General features: G+C 37.7%; 1 protein-coding gene across 3 annotated transcripts in view; it reads left to right on the forward strand.

Moving 5' to 3' along the window:
- SHLD2 (shieldin complex subunit 2) overlaps nucleotides 1–12,522 on the forward strand; it is a 105,496-nt gene extending 92,974 nt beyond the window's left edge. The window contains exon 9 of one of the 3 annotated variants that reach the window (XM_037002526.2): nucleotides 12,148–12,522. In XM_037002526.2, the coding sequence (XP_036858421.2) occupies nucleotides 12,148–12,182 (35 nt within the window). In that variant the 3' untranslated portion in view covers nucleotides 12,183–12,522. The other 2 variants (XM_037002520.2, XM_037002521.2) reach the window with 2 other exon arrangements.
- The last annotated feature ends 4,499 nt before the right edge of the window (nucleotides 12,523–17,021 follow it).

Here is a 17,021-nt window from a genome sequence, read left to right on the forward strand (position 1 = left end):
GGTTTTGGGTTCATTTTTTCCTCCCTTCCTTTCTTGCTTCTCAGGAAACAGTCTAGTAAGAAAGGCAAGACAAGCCCGGGAACTAAAGGTTCACTCTGTTCCATCCCTGCCCTGTTCCAGGCTCTATGCTAAATTCTTGGATATGGACGTAAGATATTTTCTCAGGCCATTTTTCTGCTATACTCACTAACTTCAAGTGCTTTCCTTTATTCCTACTTTAGTAAACCATCAACATGAAATGATTTCCTTGATTATAACTATGTAAGAAGGTATTCTTTTAAGACTGTTTAGATAAGTTCAAGACAAGCATGTCTTTCTATAAAGAATCATTGAAAATGAAAGGAGATAATGATTCAATCAATTTATAAAGGAAGAGAGTCATTGTTAGTTCACCTCTAGGATATGAGTACCTTATTCAAAGTACTTTCCAACAACCCTAGCAATTTGTTTTGTTATTGTGCCTGTAGGAGAAGCTTGTATAAATGGTAGTCACCAATAAGGAAACATGGACTGGTTCTTGACCTGTAAGTTTGGAGGGTATGTTGAGTGTTAATAGATTAATAGTATTGCTTGGAAATCACTAAATTCATAATGAAATGAACACATTTATTTTACTATATGTGTGTTTCTAAAAATTATTCTGCTTCATTGAAATTATTTTCTCCAATTTAGGGTTTTTTCAAACTTGGCTTTCCTAAAAATGAACCTTAGGAGTTTGTGATTCTCCCAAAAATAGCATGCAAAAATGTGTAAGAGTGCTCAGACACAAAAACAAAAGTACATTACAGTCTGTGGAGACCTGTCCTTAGCTTTCAATAAATCCTCAGAGTGGTCTTTGACCAAAAGAAGGGCAGGAATAAGGGCTTACCTGAAGACATAATTCATGGGAAAGGTAGGGGATTAGATGAAATAATTGCTGAGGTTTTAGCTAGCACCTAGTAAGGCAGGTAGAGAAAGAATTTTCTCCACTTTGTATCTAGAAATATTGGAATTCAAAGGACTCGGCTGCCCTGCAGGTTCATCTAATGGGTGATGGGTGTGAGCCCTGAGCTGGTGTCTAATCCCTGCTCTTCTTTCTGTAGCCACGGTAGGGGCAAATTTCGAATTCACGTATAAAATCTGCCTCATCAGTATAAGTTTTTGTCTTAAATTTGCCCTTCCCTACTTTGTTGCCGAAATGTGGCCTACTCCCTGTTTCAACCAAAACATAATCCCCTAGAACAGATGGTTCTTCACATCCTGTTGGGAAGAAGTCTAAGCCATTTACTTGGATAAAGGATGCCAGGTCACACCTATTCCTCTTCGCAGCCTTTGGTATATATTTCATGGATTAACACATACTTCCAGGAACCCTTATTTAGGTTGGAAACTGTTTCCTCCTGTCCTAAGGAATCTGACCTATCTCCAGAAATTATCATCAGGAAAGCCATTGCTTCTAGGTGAATTCCTTACCTGAGATTTCCATGTAAGTACATTCAGCCTACCCCATACATTTGCATAAAACTCAGTTGGGTAGCCTAAGAGTGTTAGCCAGACCAGCAATGCTATATCTGGCAATCCCATGGTGGGCATTTGAGGTAAATCTCATCTTCAGCTCCTGATAGCTCAGCTGAGAGGGGCAGCTCTTTCTCCCCTCTTAGTACTCAATACTGGTAAACTTAGCTTTCCCAAATGTATAGTTTCTCTAACAGCTATTAGAAACATTTACCTTTCTCTACACTGGTAAGATTTGTGCTAAATTTCCTGTTATGTCTTAGGGTTTTTTTTGGTAGGGAGGAGGGCTCTGATTTTCAGGTGGGATGGCAAAGTTGGACACATGATCTACCCTGTACTGAGTCTACTATGTGCTATCACTGGGAATACAGACAGATAGGAAGGCCTGCCTTCAGTGAGTTCACAGGCAAGCTGGTGAAGAAATACTTAAAATTATATAGTGCTAGGATTAAATCTGTGCAGAAAGGCAAAGAGGTAAATAGCAAGATAGGTTCATTAGGACTCTTGGTTGCAAATGATCAAAACCCAACTTGTAGCTTGAGCAAAAAAGGGGAAAAACTGCTCATGTAACAAAGTAGTACTATCTTACAGCCTAGTTGAATCCATTGGCTTAAACTGTGTCATCTATTTCCCCCAACTCCCTAGTTCTTTCTTTTCCTTCCCTTCTATTTCTCACCTGGTTTCTCTCCTTGCCCTGTTCTCTCCCCCTGTCCGGTTTCTTTTTACCCTCTATCTAGTCTGTTCCTTCCTTCATCTTCCTCTCCTTTCTCTCTCCTTATCTTTCCCACCTATCCACGTGGAGAAAAGTTTTAAACTTTCTTCTTTACAGAAAGAGAGACTCTTTTTGCTAGTGTCCACATAAAAATTTCATGGAAGGAATAAAAATTTCAAGTCTGCTTAAGTTACCTGCCCTCCCGCTGTGATCAGCGGGTAGCGAGGGATTGAACGGCTGGAACACATAGGATGAAAGGAGCCCTTCCTTAGTGGAAGGAGAGTTCTAAGCAGACATAAACATGTCTGTTTAATGGAAGATGCAAGAAGGCTTCATAGAGGACGTATTTAACTTGCATCTTTAAATATGAGAAGTATTCACAAAAACAGTGAGAGGCATAAAATAGCACTGAATATTTGGGAACATGGGACATCTCAAATGGGACTGAAAAAAATGAGTGCCCCCAAATGTATAGGAGAGACATAAGATGCTTCAGCAAGGATAACACATGTCTGAAGAAATCTTAACTCACAAAGCAATGGAGTTTTTATCTATAGGTTCAGTTTGGTATATGAAAATAAATACTGATTTGTGCCTAGCATTGCAAGTACATATTTTAGTGGATTCCAGTGCCACTACTGGGATCCGATACCAATTCTCCAGCCATGGAGGAGAAACACCAGAGTGCTGGAAAACCACTGACAAGTTTTATTTACCTTCAACACAAGCATTTTTTTTTTCTTTTTTGGAGAGGGCATCTCTCATATTTATTGATCAAATGGTTGTTAACAACAATAAAATTCTGTATAGGGGATTCAATGCACAGTCATTAATCAACCCCAAGCCTAATTCTCAACAGTCTCCAATCTTCTGAAGCATAACGAACAAGTTCTTATATGGTGAACAAGTTCTTACATACTGAATAAGTCCTTACATGGTGAACAGTGTAAGGGCAGTCATATCATAGAAACTTTCGGTTTTGATCACGTATCATGAACTATAAACAATCAAGTCAGAATGATTATTCATTTGATTTTTTTTTAAAGTTAAATTTGCACTTCTTTTATTATGAGTGAGTTCTGGCTTTTTTTCATATGCTTAACAATCATTTAAATTTCTTTTTTTTGCAACACAAGCATTTTTAATTATACGTTTGTGGCCTGGAGGGTTTCTAGACCATGCAATAAACATCATGAATCAGAACAATTAGAATAAAGTGTTCATCTTGCCAGAGAGTTTAATGCTGGCCCTTGTTTTCATGTCAGTAGGGGGAGAAACATTTGAAAGGGAATGAGGTTTGCCAATTAGCTGTAGTTCTGTCTTTGGAGATCTTGAACCTGGCTTGTCATTAAGAAATTAACTCCACCCACTAAAAGGAATATATTTGCTAAGGGTGATCTCTGTGCTTCTGAGCGGAGGGGAAGGAAATGTAGTGATTTCATCTCTTCTTTCCTTCCTCTGCAGCTGCATTGAGCTGGGGGAAAGGCCTGAACTGGCACTAAGTCAGCCTCTCCCCATTCCCTCCCCGACCCTGAGGTCCAGCTTCCTCCAGTGAGCAGGGGCAGGGAGGAAAGAAAGAACGGGGACAAGAGCCTCTTTACAAATGGGCTCCCACTAGGTCCTCTCATCTGACCGTCTCTGCCTTTCTAGCCCATCTTGACTGCCAATGCTTTCTGCATAGCAGGCATCCAATCCTCCTCTTTCTCGAGCATATGTGAGAGTTCTTTGGAGTGCTTCCCTTATACAATGTAACAGTTTTTTGTGGAGACCAAGCTTCCTCCTCCTCTCCCTCCCACAACTCCTTCCAAGTGTCACCTCCTCTCTCCATCTGACATCTCTCCAATTCACTTCTCTCTGTGCTCAGCTAAGTACAGAGTAGAGTAGGTCAGCCAATTCTCTGCATAATCAGACATTGGGCAACCTAAGGAATTGTCCTTATTGGCATAATGTGTATAGTACAATTCAGTTTATGTAACACTGTAATTATACTGTCTGGAAGAATCTTACTAAAATGGTGTAGTGATAACCCTTGGTGGGAAACGAGGGCCTGGTTTTACTTTCTCCTTTATTATTATTTAAAGTGATGGTATTACTAGGAAAATTTCCTTAATTTCTAAAGAATACAAATTCCCTATATTAAAAAGATCACTTCCCAAATACAGAAAAAGATAATATGGTTTTGATCACAGAAACTACCAGCACACAGTAGATATAGCTACCTCATGGGATGGCAGCCAGGCACCCATGACGGTCCTTGTCTAGGCCACAGCTGTACAATTTAGTTTGAGCTCTTGGCAAAAATTGGTCAAAGAACAGTAAGATGCCTACTCAAGATAGGCCAATCAAATTCTTTTTTCCTGTAATTAAATTAATACTTATATTTTAATAAAATATACAGATCTTAAATGTACAATTTGTTGAATTTTCACAATGCATACATTTGTGTAACCAACACCCCACTGAAGATTTAGAATATTTCCATCACTGAAAATAACCCTCATCTCCACTTCTAGTCAATCCCCACCCAGGACAGGCAACCACTGTTCTGATTTCTATCACCATAGCCTAGTTTTATCTGTTCTTCATATACATGAAATTATACTGTTTATATTTGTGACTTGCTTTTTACACACAACATTTTTGAGAGTCATCCAGATTTTTATGTGACTCAGTAGTTCATTCTTTTTATGGCTGAGAAATATACCAGTGTATGAATATATTACATTATCTATTTTGGTATTGAAGATCATTTGGGTTGTTTCCAGTTTGGGGCTATTATGAATAGCCGTTACAAATATCTTTTCACAAGTCTTGTTGTAGACATATGTTTTCCTTTTGGAAGGGAGAATACTTGAAATTGAGGATTTGAAATAGAAGAGAAGTAGATTTAACTTTATAAGAAACCTAAAGAGTGATCCAAAGTTATTGTGTAATTTTACACACCCACAAGACATGTATGAGAGTTCCATTTGTTCTGCATCCTTGCTACCATTTGGGGGTGTTAATCATTTTCATTTTAATCATTCTACTAGGTGTGAAGTATCTCATGGTTTTCATTTGCATTTCTCTGATGACTAATGATGTTAAGCAACCTTAAAAAATTTTTTTATTGAAGTATAGTTGATATATGATACTATATTGATTTCAAGTATATATACAACATAGTGATGCAACAGTTATATACATTATTAAATCCTTATGCCATCTAGTGTAGTTACTCTCAACACAGAAAGATGTTATAGAACTATTGACTGTATTCTCTATGGTATACTTTCATCTCCATGTCTAATTTATATTATGATTGAAATTTTTGTGCCCCTTTATTCCTGTCATCCTCCCCGTGACCCACATTAACTCCTCCCTCCAAGTAACCACCAGTCACTTTTCAGTGTCCCTGAGTTCGTTGCTATCGTGTTCATTTTGTTTTGTTTTGTTTTTGGATTCCACAAATAAATGAAAAAGACAAATATTTGTCTTTTTCCACCTGGCTTATTTCACCTAGCATAATACCTTATGTGTCCATCTATGTTGTCACAAATGGCAGGATTTCTTTCTTTTTAAGGGCTGAATAATATTCTGTTGTGTATGTATACCACATCTTCTTTATCCATTCATCTATTGATGGATACTTTGGTTGCTTCCTTATCTTGGTTATTGTAAATAAGTGGTGGTAAGCATAGGGGTGCATATATATTTTCAAATCAGTGGTTTTCTTTTCTTCATGTAAATCCCTCAGTGGAATTACTGAGTTGTATGGTATTTCTGTTTTTTATGTTTTTGAGGAATATCCATACTGCTTTCTATTAGCAGTATAAGAAAGTATCCTTTTCTCCACATCCTTGTCAACACTTGTTATTTCTTGTCTTTTGGATAGTGGCCATACTGACTGGTGTGAGGTGATGTCATGTCGTAATTTTGATTTTCATTTCCATGACAGTTTGCAAGGTGAGACTTCTTTGCATGTGCCTATTGGCCATCTGGATGTCTTTGGGAAAATTTCTATTCAGGTTCTATGCCTATTTTTTAATCAAGTTATTATTATTATTATTGTTTTGGTGTTGAGGCATATGAGTTCTTTATATATTTTGGATGTTAATCCTTATCAGATATAGCATTTATGAATATATTCTCCCATACTTCAAGTTATCTTTTTTTGTTCTGATTATTGTTTCCTTTGCTGTACAGAAGGTTTTTAGTTTGATGTATCCCACTTACTTAATTTTGCTTTTGTTTCCCCTGCTCAAGGAGATCTGTCCAGAAAAAAATCACTCACATTTATGTTCATGACATTTTTGCCTGTGTTTTCTTCTAAGAGTTTTATGGTTTCATGTCTTATAGTTAGGTCTGTAATCCATTTCAAGTTTACTTTTATGTATGGTGTTAGCAAATAATCCAGTTTAATTCTCTTGCATGCAGTTGTTCAGTTTTCCCAACACCAGTTATTGAAGAGACAGTCTTTTTCCCATTGTATTTTCAGTCTATATTCATAGATTAATTAGCCATTATGCATGGGTTTATATCTGGATCCTCTATTCTGTTCCATTGATCTATGTGTCTGTTCTTGTGCCAGTACCTCACTGTTTTGATTACTGTAGCTTTGTAGTCAGGGAGTATGATACACACCCCAGCTTTGTTTTTCTTTTGCAAGATTGCTTTGGCTCTTTGGGATATTTTGTGGTTTCATACAAATTTTAGGATTATTTGCTCTAGTTCATTGAAAATTCCATTGGTATTTTGATAGGGATTGTATTGAATCTTTAAATTGCTTTGGGCAGGATTGCCATTTTGACAATATTAATTCTTCCCATCCATGAGCATGGGACAGATTTCCATTTATTTGTGTCTTTAATCTCTCCCATCAGTGTCTTATAGTTTTCAAAATACAGGACATTTACCTCCTTGGTTATGTTTATTCCTAGGTATTTTATTCTTTTTGATGCAGCTGTGATGGAATTTTTTTCCTGATTTTTGTTTGTTGTTAGTTTGTTGTTAGTATATAGGAGTGCAGCAGATATCTGTATATTGATTTTGTATCCTGCAACTTTGCTGAAACCAGTTATTAGTTCTAATAGTTTTTGGTGGAGTCTTTAAGGTTTTCTATGTATAGTAACATGCCATCTGCAAATAGTGACTGTTTTACTTCTTCCTTACCAATTTGGATGCCTTTTATCTCTTTTTCTTGTCTGATTGTCATTGCTAGGACTTCCAGTAATATGTTGAACACAAATGGTGAGAGTGGGCATCCTTGTCTTGTTCCTGATCTTAGAGGAAAAGCTTTCAGCTTTTTACCACTGAGTATGATATTAGATGTGAGTTTGTCATATATGGCCTTCATTATGTTGAGGTTTGTTCTCTCTATATTTTGTTGAGAATTTTTGTCATGATGGATGTTGAATTTTTTCAAATGCTCTTTCAGTATCTATTGAGATGATCATATGGTTTTTATCCTTTTTGTTAATGTGGTGTGTCACGTTGACTGATTTACAAATATTGTACCATACTTGCATCCCTGAAATAAATCCCACATGATTGTGATGGATGATCCTTTTGATGTATTTTTGAATTGAGTTTGCCAGAATGTTTTTGAGGACTTTTGTATCTTGTTCACCAGGGATATTGGTCTGTAATTTTCTTTTTCTGAATTCTCTATGACTGGTTTTGGTAATAGAGTGATGCTGGCCTCATAGAATGAATTTGTAAGTATTCCCTCCTCTTTTATCTTTTGGAATACTTTAAGAAGGATGGGTATTACCTCTTCTTTAAATATTTGGTAGAACTCAGCTGTGAAGCCATCTGGTCCAGAGATTTTGTTTGTTGGGAGTTTTTTGATTACCATTTCAATTTCATTACTGGTAACTAGTTTGTTCAGATTTTCTCTTTCTTCCTGGGGTGGTCTTAGAATATTGCATGTTTCTAGGAATTGTCCATTTATTCTAAGTTGTCCAATTTATTGGCATATAATTTTTCATAGAATTCTCATATAATTCTTTGAATTTCTCTGATGTCAGTTATAACTTCTCCTTTTTTAGTTTCTGATTTTGTTTATTTGTGTCCTCTTTTTTCTTGGTAAGTCTGGCTAGGGGTTTGTCTATTTTATTTATCTACTCAAAGAACTAGCTGGTTTCATTGAATTTTTTGTATTGATTTCTTTTCTCTGTTTTATTTATTTTTACTCTGATCTTTATTTTGTCCCTCCTTCTACTAACTTTGGTCTTTGTTCTTCTTTTTCTAGTTCCTTTAGTTGTGAGTTTAGATTGTTTATTTGGGCTGTTCTTGTTTCTTGAGGGAGGCCTATATTGCTATATACTTCCCTCTTATAATTGCTTTTGCAGCATCCCACATATTTTGAACTGTTGTGTTTCTGTTTCATTTGTCTCCATGTATTGCTTGATTTCCTCTTTTATTTGTTCATTAACCATTGATTATTCAGAAGCATGTTGTTTAGCCTCCATGTTTTGTGTTTTGTTTGTTTTTCTTCATGTAATTGGTTTCTAGTTTCAAACCACTGTGATCTGAAAAGATGCTTGATACAATCCCAATCTTTTTTAATTTATTAAGGCTCTTTTTGTGTCCTTATATGTGATATTCTGGAGACAGTTCCATGTGCACTTGAGAAAAATGTGTATCCTGCTGTTTTGGGTTGGAATGTTCTGTATATGTGTGTTAAGGCCATCTGGTCTAATGTTCGATATTTATCTGTTAACTCTGTCTGGTCTAAAGTGTCATCAGTGACTGTTTCCTTCTTTGTTTTCTGTCTCAGTGATTTGTCCATGGATGTAAATGGCCTGTTAAAATTTCCTAATATGACTGTTGCTAATTGCCCCTTTAGGTCTGTTAGTATTTGTTTTATATATTTAAATGCTCCTATGTTGAGTCATAGATATTTACAATTGTTATATCCTCTTGTTGGACTGATTCCTTTATTATTATGTAATATCTTTCTTTGTTTCCTCTTATTTTCTTTGTTTTGGATTCTGTTTTGTCTGTATTAGTATTGTTACTCTGCTTTTTTCTCCCTTTTATTTGCATAAAATGTATTTTTCCATCCCTTCACTTTCAGTCTATGTATGTCTTTAAGACTGAAATGAATTTCTTGTAGGCAGCGTATAGATGGATCTTGTTTCTTTAGCCATTCTGCAACCCTGTGTCTTTTGATTGGTGCATTTAGTCTATTTACATTTAAGGTAATTATTGATAGGTATGTACTTATTGCCATTTTATTAATTGTTTTCTGGTTGTTTTTGTAGTTCCTCTCTGTTCCTTTCTTCTCTTATACTTTCCTCTTGTTATTTGATGGTTTTCTTTAGTGTTATGCTTGGATTCCTTTTAAAAAAATTTTATGTACCTATTGTGTACCTGTAGGTTTGTGGCTATATAAGATTTATAGGTAGTTTTCTAAGTATAACAATCTATATTGATATTTCTTTGATTTCAAATGCATTCTAAAAGTACTACTTTTTTATTCTTCCTCCTCCACTCTTTATGTATGTCATAGTCTACATCTTTTGTGTATTTTGAATATAATTGATTTTATCAATTTTGTTTTTTTAACTTTATACTTGCTTAGTAAGTAATTGGTCTACTATATTTACTGTAAGTTTATTTTCATTGATAAAAAGTATTTAGACTTAAGAGCATTTCCATCTAAAGAAGTCCCTTTAACATATCCTGTAAGGCCAGTTTAGTTGTAGTGACTTCTTTTAACCTTTGCTTATCTGGGACACTTTTAATTGCTCCTTCAATTCTGAATGTTAACCATGCAGGGTGGAAAATTCTTGGTTGCGTGTTTTTCCCTTTAAATGCATTAAATATTTCATGCCACTGCCTTCTGTCCTGTAAAGTTCCTGCTGAGAAATCTGATTATAACCTTATGGAGCTCCCCTTATAGGTAACTTCCCTTATGGGTAACTCTTGCTGCCTTTAAGATTCTCTCTTTATCTTTACTCTTTGACTCACATTCCTGGATTAGATATCCAGGGCCACGTGTGCCAGATCCTGGCCTCCCAAGTCCATTCCTCTCCCTCTGGATTGTAGGCTGGAATGGGAGAAGGGCATGGGTCCTGTCAATCACAGCTCTGCCCCTTTACCTTTCTCAATGTAGTCCTCTCTTCTTCACCAGGTGTAGATAGTCTGTTCTGCAGTCTTCAGGTCATTTTCAGGGTTAGTTGTATTTGTTATAGTTGTTTCCTTGGTGTGTAGATGGGAGGAGGTTTTCACCTTGCCATCCTACTCCATCTCCTTTTCAAGGAATTATCTCCAGGTTTGATCAACTTTTCATGTGATTATTGGCCATTTGTCCATCTTCACTTCCGAAGTGTCTGATCAAGTCATTTGTACATTTATTTTATTGGGTTGTTTGTCTTTTATATTGATCATATATATGTTCTAGATAAAAATCAGATACATGTATTGTTAATATTTTTGAAGTGTCTGTTCAGCATTAGAAATGCTGGTCACATGATTTGAAATAATATATTTTTGAGAGGAATTAGATAAATGGAAGTATGTATGTCCAGGGATGAGAGGGCTTAGTATTTTAAAGATGTCAGTTCTCCCCTAAATCAACTTATGAACTTAATGATATCTCAGTTAAAATCACAATAGGCTTCTTTGTAAGGTGGAAGGGACTTTAGCAATCTGATTCTAAAATTTATATGTAATATATATACATATATATGTATATATATATGGAAATGTGAAATGCCTAAATAGCCGAGACACTCTTGAAGAACAGAATGAGGACTTATTTGAACAGATATTGACATAACAAATCAGTGATTAAGACATGGTAGTACTAGTTAAAAGGTAAACAAATTCCCCAGTATAGCAGGAGGAGCTCAGAAACAGACCCAAACATACATGAATGCTTGATTTACCTAGGTGGTGCAGCCAACTAGTTGGGGAAAGGATAGTCCTTTCAATAAATAGTGTTGAGATCATTGGATATCCTTTTGGAAGAGAAGAGAGACATGATTTCAGTGTTATAACTTATACAAATGTCTATTCCAAGTAGATTCTCTATATAAAAGGCAAAATAATAAAGCTTTTGAAAATTGTATAGGAGAATATCTTCATTATTTCAAGGAATGGAGAGCCTTCTTAAAAACAGGACACAAAAAGCACTAACATAAGATTTCTTCATTTGACTGCATTAAAATGAAAAACTGTTCATCAGATGAAAGCCATAAAATGGGAGGAAATCAACCAAAAATATACTAGTAATTTAAGAAAAAACAGTGGGAAAAAAATCTGTGGAATACATATAATCAAAACAATTGCTGGAAATCAATAGGAAACCCACAAATATCCCAACAGAAAAACAGGTAAGACCATGAACAAAGATGCCACAAAGAAGTGACCAATTAACATATAAAACAAGATTCAACCTCATTAGTCATCAGGGGAATACAAATGAAAACCACAATGAGAAACTTTTGCATACTGAAAATAATGGCTAAAATAAAAAGACTGACAGTACCCAATGCTGACAGGCACATAGAGCAATGGAACTCACATTCACTGCTGGTGAGGATGTGAATTGGTCCATCGCTTTTGGAGAACAGATTGGCTTTATCTGCTAAATTGGAAAATACGCAAGCCCCCCAGCAACTCCACTTCTAGTTTTATACCCTCCAATGTGTATGATTAATCTCAAAATGTAATGTAAAATGAAAGAATACAAACACAAAAGAATGCTTCCTTTCTGATTCTCTACCTAAGCTTAAAAAACAAAGCAAAACAAAAACCTGCAGCTAAGGCTGTATGATTAAGTGGTAAAAGCAAAGAGGTGATTGCCATAAAAATCAGGTTACTGGTTATTTTGGTGGAGAGGGAGAGGGAGTGTTTGGGAGGGGCACGAGAGAAGATTCTGGGAAGACTGGTTTACCAGTTGATCAATTTCCTAACAGCTCCAAGTTCATTCTTTAATATGTGCTCTGCAGGTGGAATTGCCTTAAGTGTCTCTCCTGTGCAGTGAGCGCTATGCTCAACAGTAGAGGTCGCTGGGGACACAGGAGCTTTTCTGCGGGTCCCAGAAGCTGCACATAAGTCTTGATGTGGGGTGTGAGGACACCAGGTGGCGCTCTGCCTAGGACATGCCCTGGATGTGCTGTCTCTAGGCCACCTTGGTCCCTGCCTGGCCTGTCAATCATGTTCCCTTGGCCCTCTGACAGAGACACTACAAGCTCCAGGCCTCCTGCTTTATGCACCAGTGCCCTCACCCACTTGGATCATCCACTTCCTGGAAGTTTTGTCTTATCAGCTTTGTCAATCAGCAAACTAATAAAAGCATATTGTCAAAAACAAAGGACTGATAGGAATAAAATCTGGTCACTTGCTTGGTTATCCTTACTCATCACTGGAGATGATCAAATAATTTGCACAGACAGAAGGGAAGGGAGGGAGGAAAGGAAGAAGGGAAGATAAAAGGGGAGAGGGAGGAAATGTGGAGAAATACACAGTCTCACTAGCAACATGTCACAATGATACCATTTTGGACATCTGAAATCTGATTCTGCACATACAGAAGAGGCTTATCTAAAAGGCTTGTCAAGGTCTTTGAACAGATCCCAGGCTGTGGGAATGTGACAGTACTACACATGGTCTGTGGGGTTTTTGAGGGGTCTCTCGGCAACATGTGACAATGATACCATTTGGGACATCTGATACCTGATTCGAATTCCAGCTGCAACACTTCCTAGCTACGGGACCCTAAGAAACGGTACCCCCTCCCTGATGCTAACTTTCTTCATTTCTAAATGTGGGGAAGTTCTCCCTGGGCTGCTGTGCAGCTTGAACAAGCTGACATATAAAGATCTAGTACACTTCCCAAGAGCTACTTCCTTTCTCCCACTTTGACAGCCATTCCACTTTGAGAAACATACCTCTTGAAGTAGAGCTAAAAGTGGGGAGGGGAAGAGTGATCTGGGCAAATAATTCCATATTTAAAAACTAGGAAAAAAACATAGTAGGCAGATATTACAATCTCTCTTCATAAATTCATTTAAGAAATAAATCCATTATATGGAAAGAGCCAGACTGATGGAATGTAATCAGCAAACTACTTCATCCATTTTTTCTCCAGTGATCCACTCAAATCTGCTAGACAGGTAGCTTCTCCCTGCCATTTGAATAAAATCTAGGGCAAGTCCCATGACTTTTCTGATCACTCTTAGGTAACAGTAAAATTTTTCTGTGACTTTTAGTTACAAAAATAGGATATATTCAGCACTTAAAATGTCCAATATCATATAGTAGTCTAACCCTCCAACTTCACTTAAAGTTTAAGCCTCCCCTCCACCTACCCTCACCCCAGCTCATGCCTGTAGCAGACTGCAGCAGGAAGCAGACATGTAGCATTGAATCTTCACTTTGTTCTTCCATTCTTCCTTCCTCAACTTGGTATCAAGGGTTTCTGATCATCCTAGCAGGGCAGGGAGTGGGCACAGAAGGAGGCCACCTAAGGGGCAGGAGAAGTTCTAGTGACTTTGTATAGTTAAGAACTGGAGTATCGCAGGGGTACTTCAAGAGCCTCCTTTCTTTTTTTATTTTATGTTTATTTAATCAATAGATAGTAAGGTTATCAACGAAAAGTCACCAGGCACAATTATCTCTGTGTGTTGGGATGTGTAATTGCTCGTGTTCCCTTTTCTGAATGTCTGACCATTCTTGTAGCTAAACAGGGACACCCAAATCTTCCACTGTGCCCTGCAGCATATCCCCCCCAGTCCTGTCCACTCAGCATAGATTATGAGACCTACAGTGACCACTTGAGTTAAGGCTAGTCCTGGCCCATCCAGCCTTCCCAGTGACCAGAGGTAGATCTGGGTATCTGGGTGTGTGAGGCCTCAGCATAAGAAGTTTGGGGACCTTTTTATGGAAAAATATATATATATATATGTGGTTATGATACCAAATATATACTTAGAATGAGAAAAATGCATTTCAACAAATCACAGATTTTTTAAAATAATAAAAGCATGTGATCTTTATTTCTTTATAATTCCTGAGAAGTTTGCCCTTCTCTTTTCACCTTTTGAAGTTTTTTTTCTCATATGCTCTATGTAGGCTTCCAACATAGATTGTTCACAGGGTTATTTATTTATTTCTAAAAATTTTTATTAAGGTATGATTGATATACACTCTTATGAAGGTTTCACATGAAAAAACAATGTGGTTACTACATTTACCCATATTATCAAGTCCCCACCCATACCCCAATGCAGTCACTGTCCATCAGTGCAGCAAGTTGCCAGAGATCCACTATGTCCCTTCTCTGTGATACACTGTTCTCCCTGTGATCCCCTACACCATGTGTACTAAACATAATAGCCCTCAGTCCCCTTCTCCCTCCCTCCCCACCCACCCTCCCACACCCCTCCCCTTTGGTAACCACTAGTTCATTCTTGGAGTCTCTGAGTCTGCTGCCATTTTGTTCCTTCAGTTTTGCTTCATTGTTATACTCCACAAATGAGGGACATCATTTGGCATTTGTCTTTCTCCGCCTGGCTTATTTCACTGAGCATAATGTCCTCTAACTCCATCCATGTTGCAAATCATAGGATTTGTTTCTTTCTTATGAAGAGCCTCCTTTCTCTGCAGATCTCTTACCTAGGGTTCCTATGACCCAAAGTTGTCCCAGAGTGTGGTTCACACACAGCACCATCCTCATCCCCTTTAAAGGTCTTTATTACATTTTCTGGAAATGGAAGTCTGAAAATTGTATTTCGCAGACACTCTTTTTCAAAAATTATTATTAAGGTATCGTTGATATACAATCTTACGAAGGTTTCACATGAGTAACATTGTGGTTACTAAATTCATCCCTATTATCAAGTCCCCCCACATACCCCATTATAGTTACTGTCCCAGACACTCTTGAAACAGAGTTCCAAGTTGAGTTTGCCAAATGTGAGGCCCTCAAGTGAGATTAGAAAGCAGAAAGAAGGTAAATATCATGCTTTCCTTCCTGTAATTCTGACACCTGGGACAGCAGAATGCTTGAGGCCTTGGCAGTAATTTGAACAAAGACTTCCACAGTGAAAAATAAGAAAAATGTCATGACAAATGGCTGTGCAAATCCCAGCCCATCATCACTATGGGATCCCAAGTTGGCAGCAGTGGCTTCAAGGCCCAGCAGCCACACAGCCACCAGGTCTCCCCTTGGTGTCTGCACCTGAACAGCCAAGCACAGGCCCCTGGAGTTCCCCAGCTCTATGGAACATCAATGTGGTGTACTGAATTACCACTCCACTTCACCACTCCCTGAAGTGATGTCCATTGCCATGCAGATTTGCCGTTCTCACAAAAAGGCACAGTTTGCCTCATTGCCCCTTGATTTTGAACTTGGCCATGTATCTTCAGCCAATGGGATATTAGGTGACAACAGAAGCAGAGGATGGAAATGTGTGTGCTCTTCACCTTCACCATGAAAAAAGCTGTTGCGCCTTCAGCCCATGCTTGGAATGAATAAACATGGAGTAGGCCTGGACAAGGACCTGGGCCCAGTTGGACCCATGGCTTGAGAGGGAGCTGCATAGCCTAGACCAGCTCACATGTTCAACTGACCCATAGATGTATAAGGAATAAATGTTCATCTTAGTACAACCATGAGATGTTGTGATTGTTATGCACCATTACAAAAATAGCTGACTGACAGAAAAAACTTGTCTCCTTTTGGCTTTCAGCTTTCCCAAGAATTGTGTTATCAAATTCCCTGTATAAAATCACTCTTTGTTGAGAATTCTTTTGTCTGGGGCAAGAACTCTGAGAAAATAATTATTTTTCTACTTCAGGCAGATTGATGTTCATGCCAAGACCAATTAGAAAAAACTGAATAAAATACAGAAAACCTCTTTTTTAAGTTATTGGAGAGCTGCCAAGTTGACAAGCATTTGACAGGCCATGATCTCAGAAGGAGAGAACACAAGGAGGTGAGGTGATGTTCTGTGAACCACTTTTCCCCTCAGGAAAGGTGCCGATTCTAGTTAAGAGGCTGAGTCTTAGAGCAGAGGGCCATGGTTAAGAGGCGGAAAGGCAGCAGAGTCTCTGGAGCAGGAGAGACAAGAAATTGGAAATTGGGGTTGCCACGGCAGCTGGGACAGAAGAGGCCAAGATGTTGGATAGAAGGGATATGCAGAAGTGATTCTGACATGGATTTTCCCCCTTCAGGCATTTGATGAATCAAGAAGCCGTGGGTTTTTTAATCATTCCCCAAACCAATGAAAGATGGCAGGGCTTGCTTTTTCTTGGTGATCTCATGACCTTAAAGAGATAAGAACTGGAGTTTAGGACCCATCAAGGAAGAAAAGCCCAGCAAACACACCAGATCCTTGGAAGACTACACTCTAGAAATGGGGGCAAACCAGAGGTGCAGATAGAGGTTTACAAAAACTGTGACCCAGACTCCAGTCAGTTCATTACCAGGTTGGATGAAAGTGACCTCTCCCAACTGTCTACCAGAGGATATAGTAAACTCTCTTTAGAGGGATAGTATCTCCTGGTGACACTATGATTTATCATAATAGTTAGTATTTCACAGTAATTTTTCAAGTATACCAAGAAACAGGACAAAAAGGGGAAAACATATACATAATAAAACTGACCCACTAATGCCCCAGATATTAGTGTGATCAATAGAGACTTTCATCAAAGAACTGGAATCTATCACAAAATATCAAATAGAAATTTAGAACCAACAAATGCAGTAACAGAAATTAAGAACTCAGCATATAGGTTTACTACAATTAGACTTAGTGGGAGAAAGATGAGGGCAATATAAAAACTAAGCTGAAGCACAGACATAAGGAATATAGAA

The sequence above is a fragment of the Manis javanica genome, chromosome 7 (genome assembly GCF_040802235.1).
Source record: "Manis javanica isolate MJ-LG chromosome 7, MJ_LKY, whole genome shotgun sequence".
NCBI classification, from domain to species: Eukaryota; Metazoa; Chordata; class Mammalia; order Pholidota; family Manidae; genus Manis; species Manis javanica.